Source organism: Myotis daubentonii, chromosome 4, assembly GCF_963259705.1.
Source record: "Myotis daubentonii chromosome 4, mMyoDau2.1, whole genome shotgun sequence".
NCBI lineage: Eukaryota > Metazoa > Chordata > Mammalia > Chiroptera > Vespertilionidae > Myotis > Myotis daubentonii.
Window position 1 is genome coordinate 82,275,536 of NC_081843.1, and position 19,216 is coordinate 82,294,751.

Sequence of the window (19,216 nt, forward strand, 5' to 3'; positions counted from 1 at the left end):
GACCTCTATTTCTCCCCTTCCCTTCATTCCCAAGATTTTTCAGAGTGGTCAAGCCAGCGTTGCCATCTTCATGTCCTCATCTCTCTCTTACTCTTTAACCTATTTCAATCTGGGTCCTGGCCTCATAAAGAAAAAAAAAAAAAAAAAAAGGAAACTGCTCTCAGCAGGGTCCCTAGTGTTTTTACTAAATCCAACTGACACTTACTAAATTCAACTAATCCTTTAGTACTTACCTAAATTAACTTTTTGTGATATTCGACAGTGTTTTGTTCCTTCTTTTAAAAAAAAAAAAGTCTATTTTTTTTATTGATTTCAGAGAGGAGGGGAGAGGGAGAGATAGAACATCAACGATGAGAGAGAATCATTGATTGACTACCTCCTGCATGCCCCCCACTGGGGATCAAGCTCACAACATGAGCATATGCCCAGACCTAGAATCAAACTGTGACCTCCTCATACATAGGTTGATGCTCAACCACTGAGCAACACTGGCTGGGATTTTTTTTCCCCACTCCCTTTTTTTGGAACTTTTTCCTTCCTTAACATCTGTGATAATGATTATGCTTCTCATTCTATGTCTTTGGCTGTATCTTCACAATTTCTATCATCTAACCTCTTTATTCCCTTCCTTAAGATTCCCTGGTGTTTCTTGGGATTCAGTTCTGTGCTCTCTTTTCTTCTCTTTATTTTATACACTCTTCCTGGGGTGTTCTGGTCCACCTGTGTGGCTGCATATGCTAGCCATAGCTAAAGACCTCCAAATCTGTGCCTCTAGCCCAACTCTCCTGAGTTTTAGACCCATATATCTAAAAACTATTGGGTAGCTGACTTGGATGTCAATGGCCACCTCAAATCCAATATGTCTAAAATGAAACTGACCATCTTCCTTACCCCTCAGAACCAAGCCTATCTCCTTCCTGTATTATATCTCGGTGAAGATCGCCAGTATGCATTCAGTCGCCCAAGTCAAAAACCCAGGAGACTTTCTGGATGTCTTACAATCTATTCTCCAGATTGCCTACAGAGTAAACTACCTAAAATGTAAATCTGATCATGGCAGTCCCCTTCAGTGCCATGGTTCAGGATCAAGTTCTGACTCCACTGACTTTCAGGATCAAAGCTACATTCAAGGCCCTGCTGGATCTGCCCCTATTTCTCTGGCTTTTTCAATGCCACCCTTTTGCCCTCAGCTTTTTCATTTAATGATCTTTCAATTTGGCTTAGGATCAAAGAGTTTTATGAGCAGAATATTTTAGAGATAAAAATGCCTTAGAATAAATCAACTTTTACCAGTAAACACAGTCAAAATTGTTACTTTTGGTGTTCTAGTCCTCTTCCTAGTCCTCTCCTGACTATCTCTTCTCAGCCTCTTTTGCTAGCTTCTCTTCCTGTACCCATTCAAAAAAGTCGGGTTTCTGATTCCAGCTAGATATCTAGTTGAAGCTCCAGGCCCACAGACGTCTCAAATGCAGCAAGTTCAAACTTGAACTTTCTCGTGAATTCGCAGTTTTAGTTTTTGCCACACTTCATCTAGGATCCTAAGCTAGAAACTTGTTGTACATATTAGTGAGCCAGTTACTGTGCCAGGCACTATACCAAGAGTTTACATACATTTTCTTATTTAATTTGTTTCTTATTTAATAAGACAAGAGGCAGGTATTATGAACCCAACTTTACTGGACACAGAGAAGTAAAGTAGCTTGCTCAAGATCACACAGGAGGTGTGGAATTGGGATTTAAACTCAGGCCTGACTACAGACCCCATATTCTTAACTGCTATCCTATACTCATGTTGCAACTGCATTCTAAAAAAGAAAAACATCAGATTTCTCACAAATTCACCTCCCCGGTCTTCCACCTGCTTGTAATGGGGAGAAACTGAGGTAAATACAGCAGTTAGAGACTACATGTTGACACAGCTTGTCTGGTTTGCTATCTATACCACTCCCTGAAGGACTGCTGCCAAGGGCTGTGAAGGAGTGCCCCATGTTAGCTTCCATCCAGCTCTTTCTGAAAAACAGGCCATGTAGGCCTGGGCAGCTTTTAGTCACCCATTTCCAAAGAGTGAAACAACTCAAACTGGGACAACCTGATGGCTACCCTCTGCACCCCGGTCTCATTCCTTTCCAGAGCCCATTCATTAACTGTTCTCGGTAAGCAGGAAACTATGTGAAAAGGTGCACTCCTACGAAGCTGCAAAGGCTTTCTGAAAGTACTCAGGCAAACACATAACCTAATTTCTTTGATACGCTTTTTAAAAAGATTTGAGAGAGAGAGGAATGGAGCAGGAGAGAGAAACATCCATGTGAGAAATATCAATCAGCTGCCTCCAGTATGCACCCCGACCAGGGATTGAACCCACACCTGGGGATGTGCCCTGATCAGGGATTGAACTGGTGACCTTTCAGTACTTGGTACGATATTCAACCAACTGAGTCACACGAGCCAGGGCATAAACTACATTGCTGATAGATAAGATTCAGCTGAGGCATTCTAAGAAAACTTTATATGCGTCAAATGTTAGTTCTTTATTTAAAAAAAAAAAAGGCTCATTATAAAGGGATTTCCCATGAGGCAAATGAGTTGATTCAGTCATTCTTCAGTAAATATTTATTGAGATTACAGAGATGAATATGACATGGGTATTGCCCTCAGGAGTTGTCCATAAGAGAGAAGAAGAGACATAGAGATTATTAGGGAGCAAACTCTATATGAATAAAGTGATAGGGAATCCAAAGGACAGAGAAAGTGTGGTTTGGGGAGGTTCTCCTACATTTCCCGGTCTATATACACACACACACACACACACACACACACACACACACACACACACATAACCTGAGAACTTGGTTTTCCTCTTTTCTATCCTTTGTATTAAATATTTGTTATTATTACTAACAGCTAACAGAATTGATCTAGATGTAGGGGGTGAGGAACCTTTTTTTCTGCTAATGGCCATTTGAATATGTATAACATCATTCTTGGACCATACAAAATTATCAACTTAAAAGTTAGCCTGCTGTAGTTAACAAAACATTTAATTAACTCACCCCTAATGCCTTGGCAGGGCCAGACCAAATGATTTCTCGGGCCTTATACAGCCCAAGGGCTGGACGTTCCGCACCCCCGACAGAGTATATACTTTTACTTTTATTTCAATTAGCATTTGTGGGAGGTCTTCTAAGTGTATTCCAGGAAATGTTACATTAACTACTTCTAAATTTTTTCAGTTCAATGTTTTAGGCTCTATATGTCAGTTGCTTACTTGCTCTATACACTTTGTATTCAAAATTTTTTAAAAAATAAATGATACTTAGGAGGGTGGGGAGAAATAGAAGAGTGTATAGGTAGGATCAATGGAGATGGAAGGAGTGACTTGGGGTGGTAAACACTCAATGCAATATACAGATGATATGTTGTGGCATTGTGCACCTGAAACCTGTATAATTTTGTTAACCAGTATCACCCCAATAAATTCAATAAAAAAATAAATGATACTTCTCCTGAAGACTATTAGGTCTTCTTTTTTTTTTTTTTTTTTTTATCTGTAAGGAAAACATCATAAATTTTTCAATTAAGCTCATATATTGTGCCTGGCACTCAGTAAATATTTGTTGAATGAATTAAAATCTGGGTGAACACTGAAAGCCACCCATGGATTGGTTGGAGCTGGACTAGGAAGGCTGAGTGATCTGCTCCCCCAAGTCAGGGGAAAAGTGAAGAAGATATTCTCCTAATTCTAATGGACTGTAAGCTCTTTGAGAACACAGTCCACGTCTTAGTCACCTTTGTATTTCTTGGCAAATGTGGAAGAGTGTACTGGTGCATAGCATGTATGTTGTAACTGCTGAATCAAAGAATATAAAAATCCAAATTACCCTGTCTTAGACACCAAGTAAATAAGGGGATGAAGTAATCAAGAGAAGGTGCTAAGATAGTAAAGTTGTTGAAGAAAAGGAGTTAAGTGAGTGATATGTAGTAAAAATACTTTTGAGTCATGGGTAATGATCCACAGAACATGCCAGTACACTTGGAGAAGGAAGTACTACAATTCGACTGCTCTTGCTTCCACCTGCTGGTATAGGAAAGTAATTTTTTAGACTGGGCAGCTCTAGAAAAATACAAAAAAACTTTATAAAAACAATGAACTTTCAAAGTGCTCTTGTCGAGGTAACATAGTACACTTCCTATAAACAGCCCCTCACAAAAATGTACACCATCAACTCAGCTACAAATATTTGGAGTACAGAGCAGAACTACCATAAACACAGAGACATTCCAGTGGCTTTTATTCTGAGGAGCTTCCAGGTTCTGACAAAGCCAAAGCATTATCCATTTTCTTTCATTCTACAGTCCCTTTTTTGTCCTCACAAAGTAGTATTTAAATTTGATGACTAAAATGACCATTACAACTATAATGGACTTAGTCTTACATAGTAAAAATATACTATTTATTTTGGAAACAGTGCCACATACAACCTCAGTTGTGTACAACTTCCTCTATCAGTAAGGTTCAATAGTAGAACCAGCCCTGCCGGTGTGGCGCACTGGTTAAGCACTGACCCAGTTGTGGGCTCAGTTCCCCGTGAGGGGCATGCAGGAGGCAGCTGATCAGTGATTCTCTCTCATCATTGATGTTTCGATCTCTCTCTCCCTCTCTGAAGTCAATAAAGTTATATTTTTAAAAAGTAGTAGAACCAGGTTGGGGGGGGGGAGGATAAGAGATCAACCAAAGGACTTGTATGCATGCATATAAGCATAACCAATGGACATGGACAGTAGAGGGGTGAGGGCCTGTGCTGGGGGGTGAGAATGGCCGGGGAGAGGTCAATGGGGGGAAAAGGAGACATATATAATACTTTAAACAATAAAGAATTTAAATTTTTTTTAAAAGCACTAGAACCGATTATATTATACAAAGTCTCCCTTGCGTTGAATGATGATTTACTTTCAACTCTGTTAAAATGTTAGTGATCCATTAAAAAAAAAGAGAAAGAAAACCTATATGTTCATGTTGACTAATGTCACATCAATAAAATTTAATTAAAAATAAATTAAAATGAATTAAAAAGAGAAAAAAGCAATTTTATGTTAGATTTTGGAATGTAATAGAAATAAGTTCTTGTTTCCAAACTTCATTGTAAATCAATGAAAAGGGACTCTTCAAAGTCACCTTTTCCAAGAAATAGGAGTCAGAATAAGAAATGATAGACAGAAACTGTTAAAGGTCATATGAAGAACTGGATGACATTAGAAATATTTATAGTATTTCTACTTGGCAAATAGAACTTTTAGGAAAAGTTCGTATTATAAAATTCTAAAGAATTTAAATAAAAATTTAAAAATTTAGGTTCTGAAAAATAAGAAACAGAAGATAATAGTCCAATTGATTTTCACCTAATTTTGTATATAGGACAAGTGGTTTAATTACTACAGGTTTGAAATAAATTCATTATAAATAAACATGAAAAGACTTTTCTTCTTAAATCCTTTAGCTGGCTTAAGTAAACCCACCTTAAACCATAGAGCATCAAAAATAAAGTGCTATGTCACAAATGAAATCAAGACTTCCTTAATAATTCATTAGTAAAGGGGCTACCCACACACATGGAAAACCACAACTCAAAAAAGACATTCCACTCACTTTTCTCTAAGAGGCTGAATAAATTGCTTCTAGCACATTTAACTAGTGTTTGGGGTATACTTTTCAGAAACAAAATCCTCAGTGTATTACTCATGAGAGAGATCTCTCTTCAGTACATTATTCAATATTTAGGCTTTTTTTTGGGGGGGGGGTCACCTACACATGGTTATTTTGCTGAGTGAATGATAATGCCTAATTCCTCATTCTAGGCGTGGCGAATTACCAGTTTGCTTTAAAAAAGAAGAAGAACAAGAGGAAGAAGAACAAGAAAAAGAGGAGGAGGAGGAGGAGGAGGAGGGGGAGGGGAAGGGGGAGGAGGAAAGAGGAGGGGGAGGAGGGGGAGGAGGGGGAGGGGGAGGGGGAGGAGGAAAGAGGAGGAGGAGGAGGAGGAGGAGGAGGAGGAGGAGGAGGAGGAGGAGGAGGAAGAGGAGACTGTTTCAATCACAGATAGGTATTTATTGTTTTTATACGTGACAATGGTATTATGATTATGCATTCTTGAAAATATTTCATTCTTAGTGCTATATACAGAAATATTTATGATTAAAGTAATATAATGCTGGGCATAGGTTTCAAAATAATTGCAGAAAGGAGAGATACACGTAAAAAGCTTGGCCATGAGCTATCAATTTTGAAGGTTGATGATGGGAAGGTTCATTATGTAGATTTCTTGACTTTTGCTCAGAATTGAAAATATACATAGTACAGAGTAAAAATACTAATAATAACTTTATGTGCCTAGCTCTAGTTGCTATTCTAGACATGTGGGCTGAAAAACATATCAACACAACTTGAAAACAACACTCATGCTGACAAGCATATTAAAAAGGGTAACAAATGAAGAAAACCTCAAGGGAAAACTAGAGTGCAGGTAAGAATAAATATATATTGACCAGTAATCGAAGATTCACAGATTCACAGCTGGAAGAGGCCTTAGAACTCAGCTCTTCGAAATCCTTTAATTTAGGATAAAGCCCAGCGATGCTGAGTCATGAGTAAACTACCTAGAAGCCTATGCTTAAGCATTTTACTTTATTGAGGATACAGAGAATGTTACGTTACAAATGGGTGATCAGGGGAGATTTAAGTGATACTGCTTCCTAGTGCATCTAAAACTTGAGGCCGATGACTCTGAGCATAGCTATCATATAGCTGGCATGCAGTATAGTTCTGAGTAAGCCTCTAGCTCAGGGGTGGGCAAACTTTTTGACTGGAGGGCCACAATGGGTTCTTAAACTGGACCGGAGGGCCGGAACAAAACATGGATGGAGTGTTTGTGTGAACTAATATAAATTCAAAGTAAACATCATTACATAAAAGGGTACGGTCTTTTTTTTCAATAGTTTTATTCATTTCAAACGGGCCGGATTCGGCCCGCGGGCCGTAGTTTACCCACGGCTGCTCTAGCTGCTGCTTGGCCACTGTCAACCATCGCTATCACTACCATCAATAATAACAATGGCAACCATTTCTATAACAGGCACTGTTCTAAGTGCTTTGCATATACTGGCTCTTTAATCCTTCCAACAACACTGTGACACAGACTCTATTATTATCCCCATTTTTAGGGAGGATGAAACTGAGGCAGAGAGACTAAAGAACATACCCAAGGTCACACAGCTGGAAATGGCTAGTAACCCAGGCAGTCTTGCTCCAGAGTCAAGGCTGTCAAATACCCTACCATACCCTACCCTACCCTACCCTACCCTACACCACACCACACGACACCACACAACACCACACCACATCACACCACACCGCACCATACCATACCATACCACCAGTCACACCCATCACTTTGACAATTCTGCCATTTTCCTCCAGGTGTCCACATCTACTAACCTAACCCCACATCAGTGCCTGCTACTTTCTTTTATTCTCTCCTGTCCGTGTTGAGAGACTGGGAGACATAATCAGAGGGCATGGCCCACATGGCCTGTGTTGATCCGTGCCATGTCCCGATTCTCCTGTTGCTCTGCCACAATAATCCTTAGGAGCCACTGCCATTTACTTATGTGGGAAATAATAATCCAACACACTATGTGAGAAAGGAAAATAATGATGACACCTTGTATTTCTGTAGTACATATTCATTCTTAGCAATTTTTACCTCACGATGATAATGATTTCAATTATCTGTCTATGTATTAAGAGGCTACTCTTTAAAGCAGGGGTGGGGAACGTCTAGCCCAGCCGTGGGCAAACTATGGCCCGCGGGCCGGATCCAGCCCGTTTGAAATGAATAAAAGTAAAAAAAAAAAAAAAAGACCGTACCCTTTTATGTAATGATGTTTACTTTGAATTTATATTAGTTCACACAAACACTCCATCCATGCTTTTGTTCCGGCCCTCCGGTCCAGTTTAAGAACCCATTGTGGCCCTCGAGTCAAAAAGTTTGCCCACCCCTGGCTCTAGCCCAAAGGTTGTATGAGGCCCAAAAAACCATTTGGAATGGTCTTGTGAGGCATTAGGGGTGAGTTAATTAAATATTTGATCCAATATAGCAGGTTAATTTTTAAGCTGGTAATTCTGGATAGCCCACGGATGACGGTGTAAACATCCAAATGGCCCTTGGCAGAGAAAGGGTTCCCCGTCCCTGTTTTAAAGTACAGAAGAGTTTCCTCACCAATAAAAAAAGCAGGTTTTTAAAAAAATTTCCTAACAATGATGAAAGATGGGTAACTACCAATTTCTTTTTATGTCCTTTAGATTTGGAAGTCACATTGAAAATAAAGGAAAGCACCTACTTGAATATACTACAAGGTCATTTACTTTCTTATAAAGTGCTTATTATGTCCAGGCGCTGTGCTAAGTGTTGTCTACGAATTATCTCATTTAATCCTCTCTCTATATAGATGAAGAAACCGAGGTAGAGGAAGGTTGAGTCAATCATTCCAAAGTCACACTTGCTATATAAGTACAGATCTGGGATGTGAAATCTTAACTATTTACCCAAGCTGCCTCTTTCAACCTAAAAATGTCCTATTATTTGGTATAAGACAATGGGATAGAATAATAGAATTTCAGAACTGGAGGTCATCTAGACTGTTCTCAGAGAAAGCTTCTTGGAGATGAGGCATGTATAGAAATTATCTAAGAAAGGATGGGGTGGAGTGTGTGGAGAAGCGTAAGAGCAAGCCTGGAATAGTGGACAGGACTAGCAAAGGCCACTTTCAATCAATGTCACAGTGTCCTCCCGGAATTACAACCAATTTGGAGTTAGAAGTTAGAATTAGAGAGAGATGAGGCTGGAGAGGTTGATAAGCAAGATTCCATGGTTTGTTTACCATACTAGAGAGCTTACATTTTGCATCGTGGGCAGTGGGAAGCGCCAAGTAGAGGGCGATATTTGTATTTTAGCCAGGCACTCTGGTAGCTGTGGGAAGTGTAGAAGATTGAGTTTAGGAGGCAAAGGAGACCAGTTAGGAGGCTGCAGTAATCCAGATAAACAATGGGAATTAACAGTAAGAGTAGGTGAGAAAACAATGGATTTAAGAATTGCTCAGGAGGTAAAACTGGCAGAATGTGGTAAATGGTAGATGGTGAAACACAGCAAATTTTCCATTGGACAATAGAAAATGCAAAAACAAGATCAGGTTTGGGGAAATACTGGTAGATAAATTTAGAGAATGGTTTTTGAGTGCCTGTGAGATATGCCAGGGTGTGGAAGTGTGGTGATTTGACAACTGGATATATGAACCTGAAGACTAGTGAGAGACAGATGTCTTCAAACATGTAACTTAGAACAGGCTGGAACATCTAAGCAGATGTGTAGATACGAATAGTGGGGGAGTCTGGAAAAGTAGGGAAAGAAGTCTACCCCACTGACTGAATTGAGGGAAGGTTTCAGACAGAAGGGGTTGTGTGGGAGAGACTTCGCACATATGCAGGCTCAAGGAAAGGAGACAGACAAGAGCTTTGCACAAGTTGAGAATAGAAACTTGAGAAAAACCAGCACTTGAGGGTCAGATGTCAGGAAAGGAAGCATGAAAGAAATTTGAGGAATGCTCAGAGTAAAGGAAAATCGAGAATTTGTTTCTCTTAAAGTCAAGAAAGACTGTGTGGCCCAGCATGTAAAGGTTACATGGAGACCAGTCAAGTCAGGACTGGAAAGTATCCATTGGATTGGGCAACTAACACCCAAGACTTCAAGTGTCATCTGATTAGTGACTCTTTCCTGTTTTGCTCTTTGGCAGCCACAATATGCTAATTCACACCGAATCTGGAAACAAATCAAGGTTCTAAGTATTTCCTAAGTGCTGTTCTTATGCCATCCTGCTCTCACAGTGGCGATCAACTCAGCTTTAATCCAGGACTTCATACTTAATACAGAGTCACCTGAGTATTTTATCAGGTCATTTATATCATCCCCCAAGTCACCCATAAAGCATTTGTGACTTTCAATATCCACCTATAGTCAGTTCTTATTATCCAAGTCCCTAAGACTACTATTTTCCTACTTTGAATGGAAGGTAAGACATTATAAGTTACTACGTATTTACCTACTTGGTATCAAGCACTGTACTAGATGTTTTCACATACATTAGTTCCTGCAATCCTTATAAAAATTGTAAGAGGTAGCTAATGTTATCTGTTTTAGGGATGAAAAAGCTGAGGCTTAATAAGATTACACAAGCATTTGAAACCAGGTCTACCTCCAATGCCATGTGGTTTGCACATCACCTTCCTTCCTCCCCTCCCCTCCCCTCCAATCCCCTCCCCTTATTGTGTGTGTGTGTGTGTAAATCTCCATATTCTGAGATTTGTATTTTTCTAGCTTTATTGAGATATAATCCACATATAACATTATATACATTTACAGTATAGCACACTCTATTTCTTAAAGTCATTTCATTAGTTTTTAGCATGTTTGTCTTGGACAGTCAACTTACTCAGTGTGGCTATTTATAAATTCTGGTAAACAGTCTGAGGGGGGAGAGAACACCCTCCCCTGATCTTCACATGTCCAAATCCTACCACCCTTCAAGGACCAATTATGACCTTGTTCCTCCCTTTAATCCTGGTAAGCTCTCCTTTCTCTGAACTCCCATATCAATTTCTCTGTTACTCTCTGTGGTACTTATCAGCTGCTACCTTGTATTCTAATTATTTATGTATGTGCCTTATCACCCTTACTAGGCTGTATTGGCTTGGCCTTTAAAGAAAGGTCAAGATAAGAAATGGAGCCTATAAAGTACTAGTGGCCCAGTGCATGGATTTGTGCACACTGAAAGGAAATTAATTAGAAGAAAAATTCGTGCAGTAATTACGTTACTGCAAAAAATTACATGTCAAAATTGTATATATACTATCCTATCTAATAAAAGAGAAACATGGTAATTAGCGTATATCCACTACCCTTCCCATTGGCTAATCAGCGAGATATGCAAATTAACTGCCAGCCAAGATGGCGGCCGGCAGCCAGGCAGCTTAAAGCGAACATGAATGAGGCTTCCTTGCTTCAGTGACGGCGGACTCCAACGTTCCCCACCTGCCTTGTCGGCCTCTGAGCGGGCAGTTTGAAACATAGTTACAAATATAGAAGCTAAACAAAACCCCAGAAACCTGCTTTCAGCCCGTCAGGATCTCAGAGCTGGAGTTGATACAGAGTTTCGATTATAGAACACAAACAAGTCTGGGTCCGAGGGTTTCCGCTTTCCCAGCAGCAGAGGCCTCAGAGCTGGAGCCAGAGCTAAAGCTGGCCCACAATGAAAAAAAAAGAAAAGAAAAAGAAAAAAAGAGCGTTGGGAGCTTCAGTCACCCGACAGCCTGAAAACAGCCCTCAGCCCCTCACCAAGACTGGCCTGGCACCCCAGTGGGGACCCCCACCCTGAAGGGTGTGTGACCAGCTGCAAACAGCCATCATCCCCACACCCAGGCTGGCCAGGCACCCCAGTGGGGACCCCCACCCTGATCCAGGACACCCTTCAGGGCAAACCAGCCGGCCCCCACCCGTGCACCAGGCCTCTATCCTATATAGTAAAAGGGTAATATGCCTCCCAGCACCGGGATCAGCGGAGCCGCGAGGCCTCCCAGCACCGGGATCAGTGTGACAGGGGGCAGCGCCCAAACCCCCTGATCGCCCTGTGGCTCTGTGTGTGACAGGGGGCGGGGCCACAACCTCCCTATCCACCCTGCTCTGTTCGTGACAGGGGAAGGCGCCCCAACCCCCTGATCAGCCCTACTCTGTGCCTGATATGGGGGAGCTCCCCAACCCTCTGATTGCCCTATGGCCCTGTGTGTGACAGGGTGCGGCGCCCCAACCCCCTGATTGGCCCTGCTCTGTGTGTGACAGGGTGTGGAGCCCCAACTCCCCAACCCCCCGCCACGCGCCCTGCTCTGTGTGTGATGGGGTAGAGCCATAACCTCCCCATCGGCCCTGCCCTGAGTGTGAGAGTGGCGGTGCCCCAACCCTCTGATCGGCCCTGCTCTATGGGTGATAGAGGGCGGCACCCCAACCCCCTGATGGGCCCTGCTCTGTGCGTGACAAGGGGGAGCTCCCCAACCCCCTGATGAGCCCTGCTCTGTGCGTGACAGGGGGCAGCGCCCCAACCCCCTGATTGGCCCTGCTCTGTGCGTGACAGGGGGTGGCGCCACAACCTCCCCATTGACCCTGCCTTGAGTGTGACAGGGGGCGGTGCCCCAACCCCCCAATCGGCCCTACCCTGAGCGTGACTGAGGGTGGCATCGCAACCTCCCGATCCGCCCTGCTCTGTGCATGACAGGGGGCGGCGCCCCAACTCCCCAATCAGCCCTGCTCTGAGCCCGACCAGGGGCTGCACCTAGGGATTGGGCCTGCCCTCTGCCACCCGGGAGCAGGCCTAAGCCAGCAGGTCGTTATCTCCCGAGGGGTCCCAGACTGCGAGAGGGCACAGGCCAGGCTGAGGGACCCCCCCCCCGAGTGCACAAATTTTTGTGCATCGGGCCTCTAGTAGCATTATAAAATTAAAACATGCGAGTGATTGGCACCAGCAAGAGCTTTATATGTATCACGCATGCGAGAGTCAATGTTCATTTTTAAATTGCCAGTGTGCATCATATGTATCGGCCAGCCAGTCGGTCCGTTGGTCACTTAGCCTTTTATATATATATATATATAGATAGATAGATAGAGAGATACTTTTGCATTTACGATGTATGTAAGTATCCCTGGCAACTTTTTTTTTTTTTTTTTGCATAAAGAAACTTACAACAAGCTATTTCATATAGGGTTTGAAATACTTTCTACTGAAAATTACATCTCTCACTGTCACTATCAAAATGCCAAATCTAGGCCTATCCTCTATACTTATTTATTTTTTTGGTTAATCCTCACCTGAGGATATTTTTTTCCATTGATTTTCAGAAAGACTGGGGTGGGGGGGGGAGAGAGAAACGTCAATATGAGAGAGACACAAGGATTAGTTGCCTCCTGCACGGGCCCCAATCTGGGCTGGGGATTGAACCCATGACCCTTCAGTCTGCAGGCCTATGCTCTATCCAGAGCCAACCAGACTAGGGCTAGGCCTATCCTCTTTAAATATCTGCAGCAAATGCTGAATTTTCAGTTATTATCACTGGCGACATTTTTTCATCCATCCATTCAATAAACATATTTCAAAGTATCTATGTGGCCCCAATGTCTGGCCCTGCGGACCCACGACTGGCCAACTCACTACTGACAAATCTGCCTGGCTCTCGAGTGCCAAAGGCCTGAAAGACATGGGTGCCCTTTGATGTATAAACTCCATTGCTTATAATTTACACTAAGGAAGTAAGGATGTGGAAAAAGACTTAATAGCAGAATGTTATTTAAGGACTATAACGCATCACATGAAGTTGGAAATACCTGATGTGTCCAATATTAGGGATTAATTAACTGATCATACACCCATAAATGGATTGTATTGTGGCTGTTTATATTACATAAAGGTTCTTTACATTACATAAAAATTATAATAAGTATTTCATAATCTCATATTTGTAAAAAAATATGTCTATATGTAGAAAAGAACTTGGAAGCTGTTAACTGATTCTGGGTAGGTGGATGGTGTGTATTTTCTTTTGTTTTCAATACTTTCTAACTTTTCTGTAACTGAATATACATTACTGTAATTCTAGAAACCAAAGTTTCTTTTCAATTAAGAGAGGAAACTAGGGCTATTATAGCTATAATTTGGCTTAAAAACGGTTGAATCATCTTTCTCTCTCTCTCTCTCTCTTTTTTTTTAACCATTCCATCAATCCCTCACTCTATAATATACATTAGATTTTTTTTCTGGCTCACAAGCTGTGCAATCTGGCTGAGGTAGGAGGAGAAATTCTCTTGGTTTAATTACTATGGCAACAAGAGTTGAAAGAAATCTTACATATAATTTAGTTTAGTCCTTTTCATTTTATAAAATAAGGAACTCGAGGGAGATCCCAGAGAGTGACCTTTACTTAAGGTCACAAGGTGAGTTGTACAGCAACCCCTCTGATCTCCAGATTCCCGGTTCACTTATTCCCAAGAAACTGGCTTAACATCCCCATCAATGATCCTGGCTGCTAAGCTGGCTTTGGGAAGCGGGTAGAGCATACATGCCAATAGGAAAACCCAAGAGAAATCATCAGTCAGTTAAGCAAAAACACCTAGTTACTTTTATTACACTAAAGGGAACTCCCAAGTGTCAGGAAACAGGAAAAACGTATCAAGAGAACACAGAGGGCTTTCCATGTTGTTGAGCACCGATTCCTTTTGGAGGACACAGACTGGGAAACAAGGGGACTCTGTGATTCAGTCACTCACAAGTGCCCTAGGTTAATGACCACCAGTCCTGTATATGTAAATTAGGTCCTGTATGTGTAAATTAATGCAATATATGTCCTTAAGTAACAAAATAGTTGATATATTTATGGTAGACTGCCAACTTCTAACAAGGTAATAACTGTGTGGCTTTTCATATATTTACTTTTTTCCATGCATAAACAAAAAATCTGAATAACACATATCAGTGGTTCTAAATGTGGTCTGCAATCCTTGCGGGTGGAGGCATGGGCAGGGGTCTTTGGGGTTAAAAGTATTCCATAAGAATACTAACACAGCATTTCCTTTTTTCACTTGGTTGACATTTGCACTGATGACGGAAACTGTTGGCACCTTAGAACAAATCAAGGCAGTGGCACCAAACTACCCGAACAGTTGTATTCTTCACTGACACTCCCTTATGCAAAAAATAATGTCAATTTCACTTTAGATGTCGTTGATGAAACAGTTAAAAAGTATTAATCTTACTAAAACTCATCTACTGAACATGTATGTGTGGCGAAGCATGAACAAAGCACTTCTGCATTCTTGGACATAATGGCTGTCCAGAGGATTTGGAAATCAAAAGCAAGGGAAGATCCTGTGAGGACACAGAGAGAGGACAGCCATCTGCAAGCCAAGGAGCGAGGCCTCAGGGAACCAACCCTGCTGACATCTTGATCTCAGACTTTCAGTGCCCAGAACTGTGAGAAAATAAATTTCTGTAGCTTAAGTCAACAAACAAACAAACAAACAAAAGACCCCACAAAAGCACTTGTGCAATTGATTGAATCGTGAGCCAAAATAGCTGCTTTTTTTCCTAAAACACTGTCTGTCCTTGAAAAAAAGGACTGACGGACAAACTGTGGTTATTGAGAAAACATGTTATTTAAAAAACCTGTCACTTAGAGGACAACTGACAGTATGTTACCAATGATAAAATTTCAGCTTTCAAATGAAAATTTTGAAAAATTGTATCTGCCATTGTGAGCCTGCCAGATTCCTAATACTTAAGACTTTTATGATGACATGGATAATGATATTAAAAGGAATATGATTGATACTGTAAAAGAAATATGTCAAAATTAGGAAGATCTCTTCAACACAATGAGCCACTATTTTCCAAATGAGTATGTTTGATATTATAAAATCATGCATGAGTATTAGATCCATTCAAAATATAAGACAGACCCATGATTTTAATGTTAACAGAGTAATAGAAGTACTGGTACATTGATAGTTTCATATTCCACATTGCAACTAACCTTTAAAAAACCACCACTTGTCAAACTGTGATGGGTATTAAATATCTATGATTATCTAAAAGAGTTGTTAAGGCCTAACTGGTTTGGCTCAGTGGATAGAGTGTTGGCCTGTAGACTGAAGGGTCCCAGGTTCGATTCCGGTCAAGGGCATGTACCTTGGTTGTGGGCACATCCCCAGTAGGGGGTGTGCAGGAGGCAGCTGATCGATGTTTCTAACTCTCTATCCCTCTCCCTTCCTCTCTGTAAAAAATCAATTAAAAATATATTAAAAAATAATAATAAAATAAAATAAAAGAGCTGTTAAAATATTCTTTTTTTCCAACTACATGAGTAAAAGGTGGGATTTTCTTCATCTTCTTAAGCCAAAACAACCAGTGCAACAGATTAAATGCAGAAGCAGATGTAAGAATCCAGCTATTCTCTATTAAGTCACACATTTGTTTTTGCCAAAGTGCAAAAGAACACCACTCCTAGGATGTTTCTTATAAAAAACAAACCAACAAAACACACACACACCACAAATGTTGGTGAAGATATGGAGAAATCGGAATCCTTGTGCATTGTCAATTGGAATATAAAATGATACAGATGTGATGAAAAACAGTATTGTGGCTCCTCAAAATATTAAACATAGAATTATCATATGATCCAGTAATTCTACTTCCAGGTATAGATCCCAAGGGATTGAAAACAGACTCAAACAGATATGCACATACCAATGATCATAGCAGCATTATTCAAAATGGCCCAAGGGGGTAACAACCCAAATGTCCATGGACAGATGAAGGGACAAACAAGATATGGACTGTCTATAAAGTGGACTATCACTCAGTGTTAAAAAGGAAATTCTGATGCATGCTAAAATATGGATGAACCTTAAAAATATTATGCTAAGTGAATTAAGTCAGTCACAAGTAAACAAATATTATAAGAGGTACCTAAAATAGTCAAATTCATAGACAAAAAACATAGTGGTTACTGGGAAATGGGAGAGGGGATAATGAGAAGTTATTGTTTAACTAGAGGCCTGGTGCACAGAATTCATGCATGGGTGGTGTCCCTCAGCCCAGCCTGCACCCTTTCTAATCTGGGACATCCCTCTCACAATCAGAGACCGATGGCTCCTAACCACTCGCCTGCCTGATCGCCTCTAACCACCTCTGCCTACCTGCCTGCCTGATAGCCACCTAACTGCTCCCCTGCTGGCCTGGTTGCCCCCAACTGCCTTTCCCTGCCACTCTGGTCATCCCCAACTGCCCTCCCCTGCCGGCCTGATGGCTCCCTAACTGCTTGCTCCCCTGCACTGCCTGATTGCACCCTTAACTGCTTGCTCCCCCGCACTGGCCTGATTGCACCCCTAACTGCTTGCTCCCCCATGCCGGCCTGATTGTCCCTAACTGCCTCTGCCTTGGCACCTGCTACCCTGGCTTTGTCTGGAAGGAAGCTGGACGTCTGGAAGATGTCCGGTCGATCCAGTCTAACTAGCATATTACCCTTTTATTAGTATAGATGGATATAGTTTCAGTTTGGGATGCTGAAAAAGCTTAGGAAAAACATGATGGTAATGGTTACAAAAAAATGTGAATGTACTTAATGCCACTAAATTGTGCATTAAAAAAATGATTAAAATGGTAAAAAAAAAAATTTTGTTAATCCTCACCCAAAGGTATTTTTTCCATTGATTTTTAGAGTGAGTGGAAGGGAGGAAGGGAGGGGAGAGAGAAAGAGAGAGAGCGAAAGAAACATCTACGTGAGAGACACACATCATTTGGATGCCTCCTGCACAGGGATCGAATCTGCAACCCAGGTATGTGCCCCAGGCTGGTGCTCCAACCACCGAAGCACACTGGCCAGGGCTAAAATGGTAAATTTTGTTATGCCTATTTTCAACAATTTTAAAAAGCTGGGGAAAAACCCCACAAGAAATAATAACCCCACAATGCCACTCTTCTGGTTTTTTTTGGACAAGTTTTGGAAAATAGTTACTTTTATTAATAGTGTTATTTATCCATGTATAAGTTTATTAGTTTTTAAAAATAAACTAATAAATACTTGAAAAATCTCCCAGTTTTCATTTCTAATATACTGGTAGTAAAAATGGAAATACACAACTCACATAAAAAGCTCTTAGGTCCTGAGTAATTTTTGAGAGGTAAAAGAGCTGTGAGACTAAAAAATTTGAAAACCACCGTCTTACATGAAATTTATTCTCTCTTCTCTCACTGCATTATGTGAAGATCTTCATCTGTTAGTACAGCTTTATTTGCCAGCTATACCACTTGCAGCCTGCAGACTAAAAGGACAGCTTGAAATATGGTCAAAATCATCTTTTAAATTATTACTGTCCCCAGATGCATCCTAACCCTAAGGACTGAACAACACACAGATGAGTGGCAATGTACAATAGAAAACCGTTAAAAACCTTAAATACTGGTATGTTCCAAGGCGTTTTAGAAGTATCAAGTAAGAAACACAAATTTTCTTTTTTCTGTTGGACCTTCATTCAGACTTACAGTTCAAGGATAGATGTGGGAATGGAGGGGGCAGGACATTGTTTCTGAAAACCACTCCATCCAGCGCATCCGTGCAAAGAATTTCATTCTCTTCCCATTTTGCTACTGATCTGTTGCAGAGGGGTGGGGTTAGGGAGCTAGGAAGCAATCCAAAACAGCAGCTGAGGCTGCCCCAAACCGTGTCCAAGCAATAATTCCCTCCATTTGGAGCCAAGTCAATTTGCCCCGGCAAGAGGCCGAATGTTTCATGGGGGAAGAGGTCAATAAAAAGGATATTAGCATGGACGGAAATCAGCAAAACCACAGCGGTTTCATCTTGTGTGGACGTTACATGATTTGCATGCTAAGTGTGAGTGGTGGGGCAAATGAAAATTGCTTTTCCTGAGTCCACAGCTGCGGCACTTTTAAAGACGGGTCTGCACTTCTGGGTGGGGGCGAAAGTCAAATGATTTTCTCATCCGGACCATCTTACTGCACTCATTTGGGGCCGAGGCTGGGCCAGCCTTGCGGACTGCAGCGGAGGCAGCTCCAAACAAAGGGGAATGGATGGCCTCCCGAGGGGGCGGAGGAAGGAAAGGTGGCCCTCACCTCCTGGCCCCAGGTGTCCCCAGGGTAGACCGAGTGGGTCGCGGGGAGGGGGGGGGGGGTCCGAGGAGCGTCGTAGGGGTGCGGTCGGAAAACGCTGGGCCGGGCGCCCCCTCGGCCAGGGCACAAGACCCCGCCCTGCCCACGGTCAAGGTTACCACGCGCACCGGAGGTACCTGTGGAGGCCTCGCACAGCCGAAAGGCACTGGACGATCATGGGAGCGCCGAGAGGCGGCGGCGGGCGCGTCGTCCTCCGGTTCGGGGGTGGGAGAGGCGGGGCGCCGGGGAGCCGGGAGGCGGCCTAGCGGAAGAGAAAACGGCGGCGGAGGAGGCAGCGGCAGGTCCGGCCGGGCCTCCCACGTGCGGCAGCCCCACGCCGGCGCCCACTCCAGCCCCGCCCTCGCCCCGCCCCGCGCGTCCTGCGCCGCCCCAGGGGCGGTTCTGG

The 19,216-nt window shown here is 42.2% G+C and overlaps 1 protein-coding gene across 9 annotated transcripts in view; it reads right to left on the reverse strand.

The window, feature by feature from the left end:
- Positions 1-19,165, reverse strand: part of NLN (neurolysin) — an 82,329-nt gene extending 63,164 nt beyond the window's left edge. For 3 of the 9 annotated variants that reach the window (XM_059694502.1, XM_059694501.1, XM_059694499.1), the window contains exon 1: positions 18,939-19,164. In XM_059694502.1, coding sequence (XP_059550485.1) covers positions 18,939-18,988 — 50 coding nt within the window. In that variant the 5' untranslated portion in view covers positions 18,989-19,164. Of the gene's footprint in view, positions 1-18,186; positions 18,297-18,774; positions 18,796-18,938 lie in introns of those variants that run through there. The other 6 variants (XM_059694498.1, XM_059694496.1, XM_059694500.1 and 3 more) reach the window with 5 other exon arrangements.
- Positions 19,166-19,216: the final 51 nt, after the last annotated feature.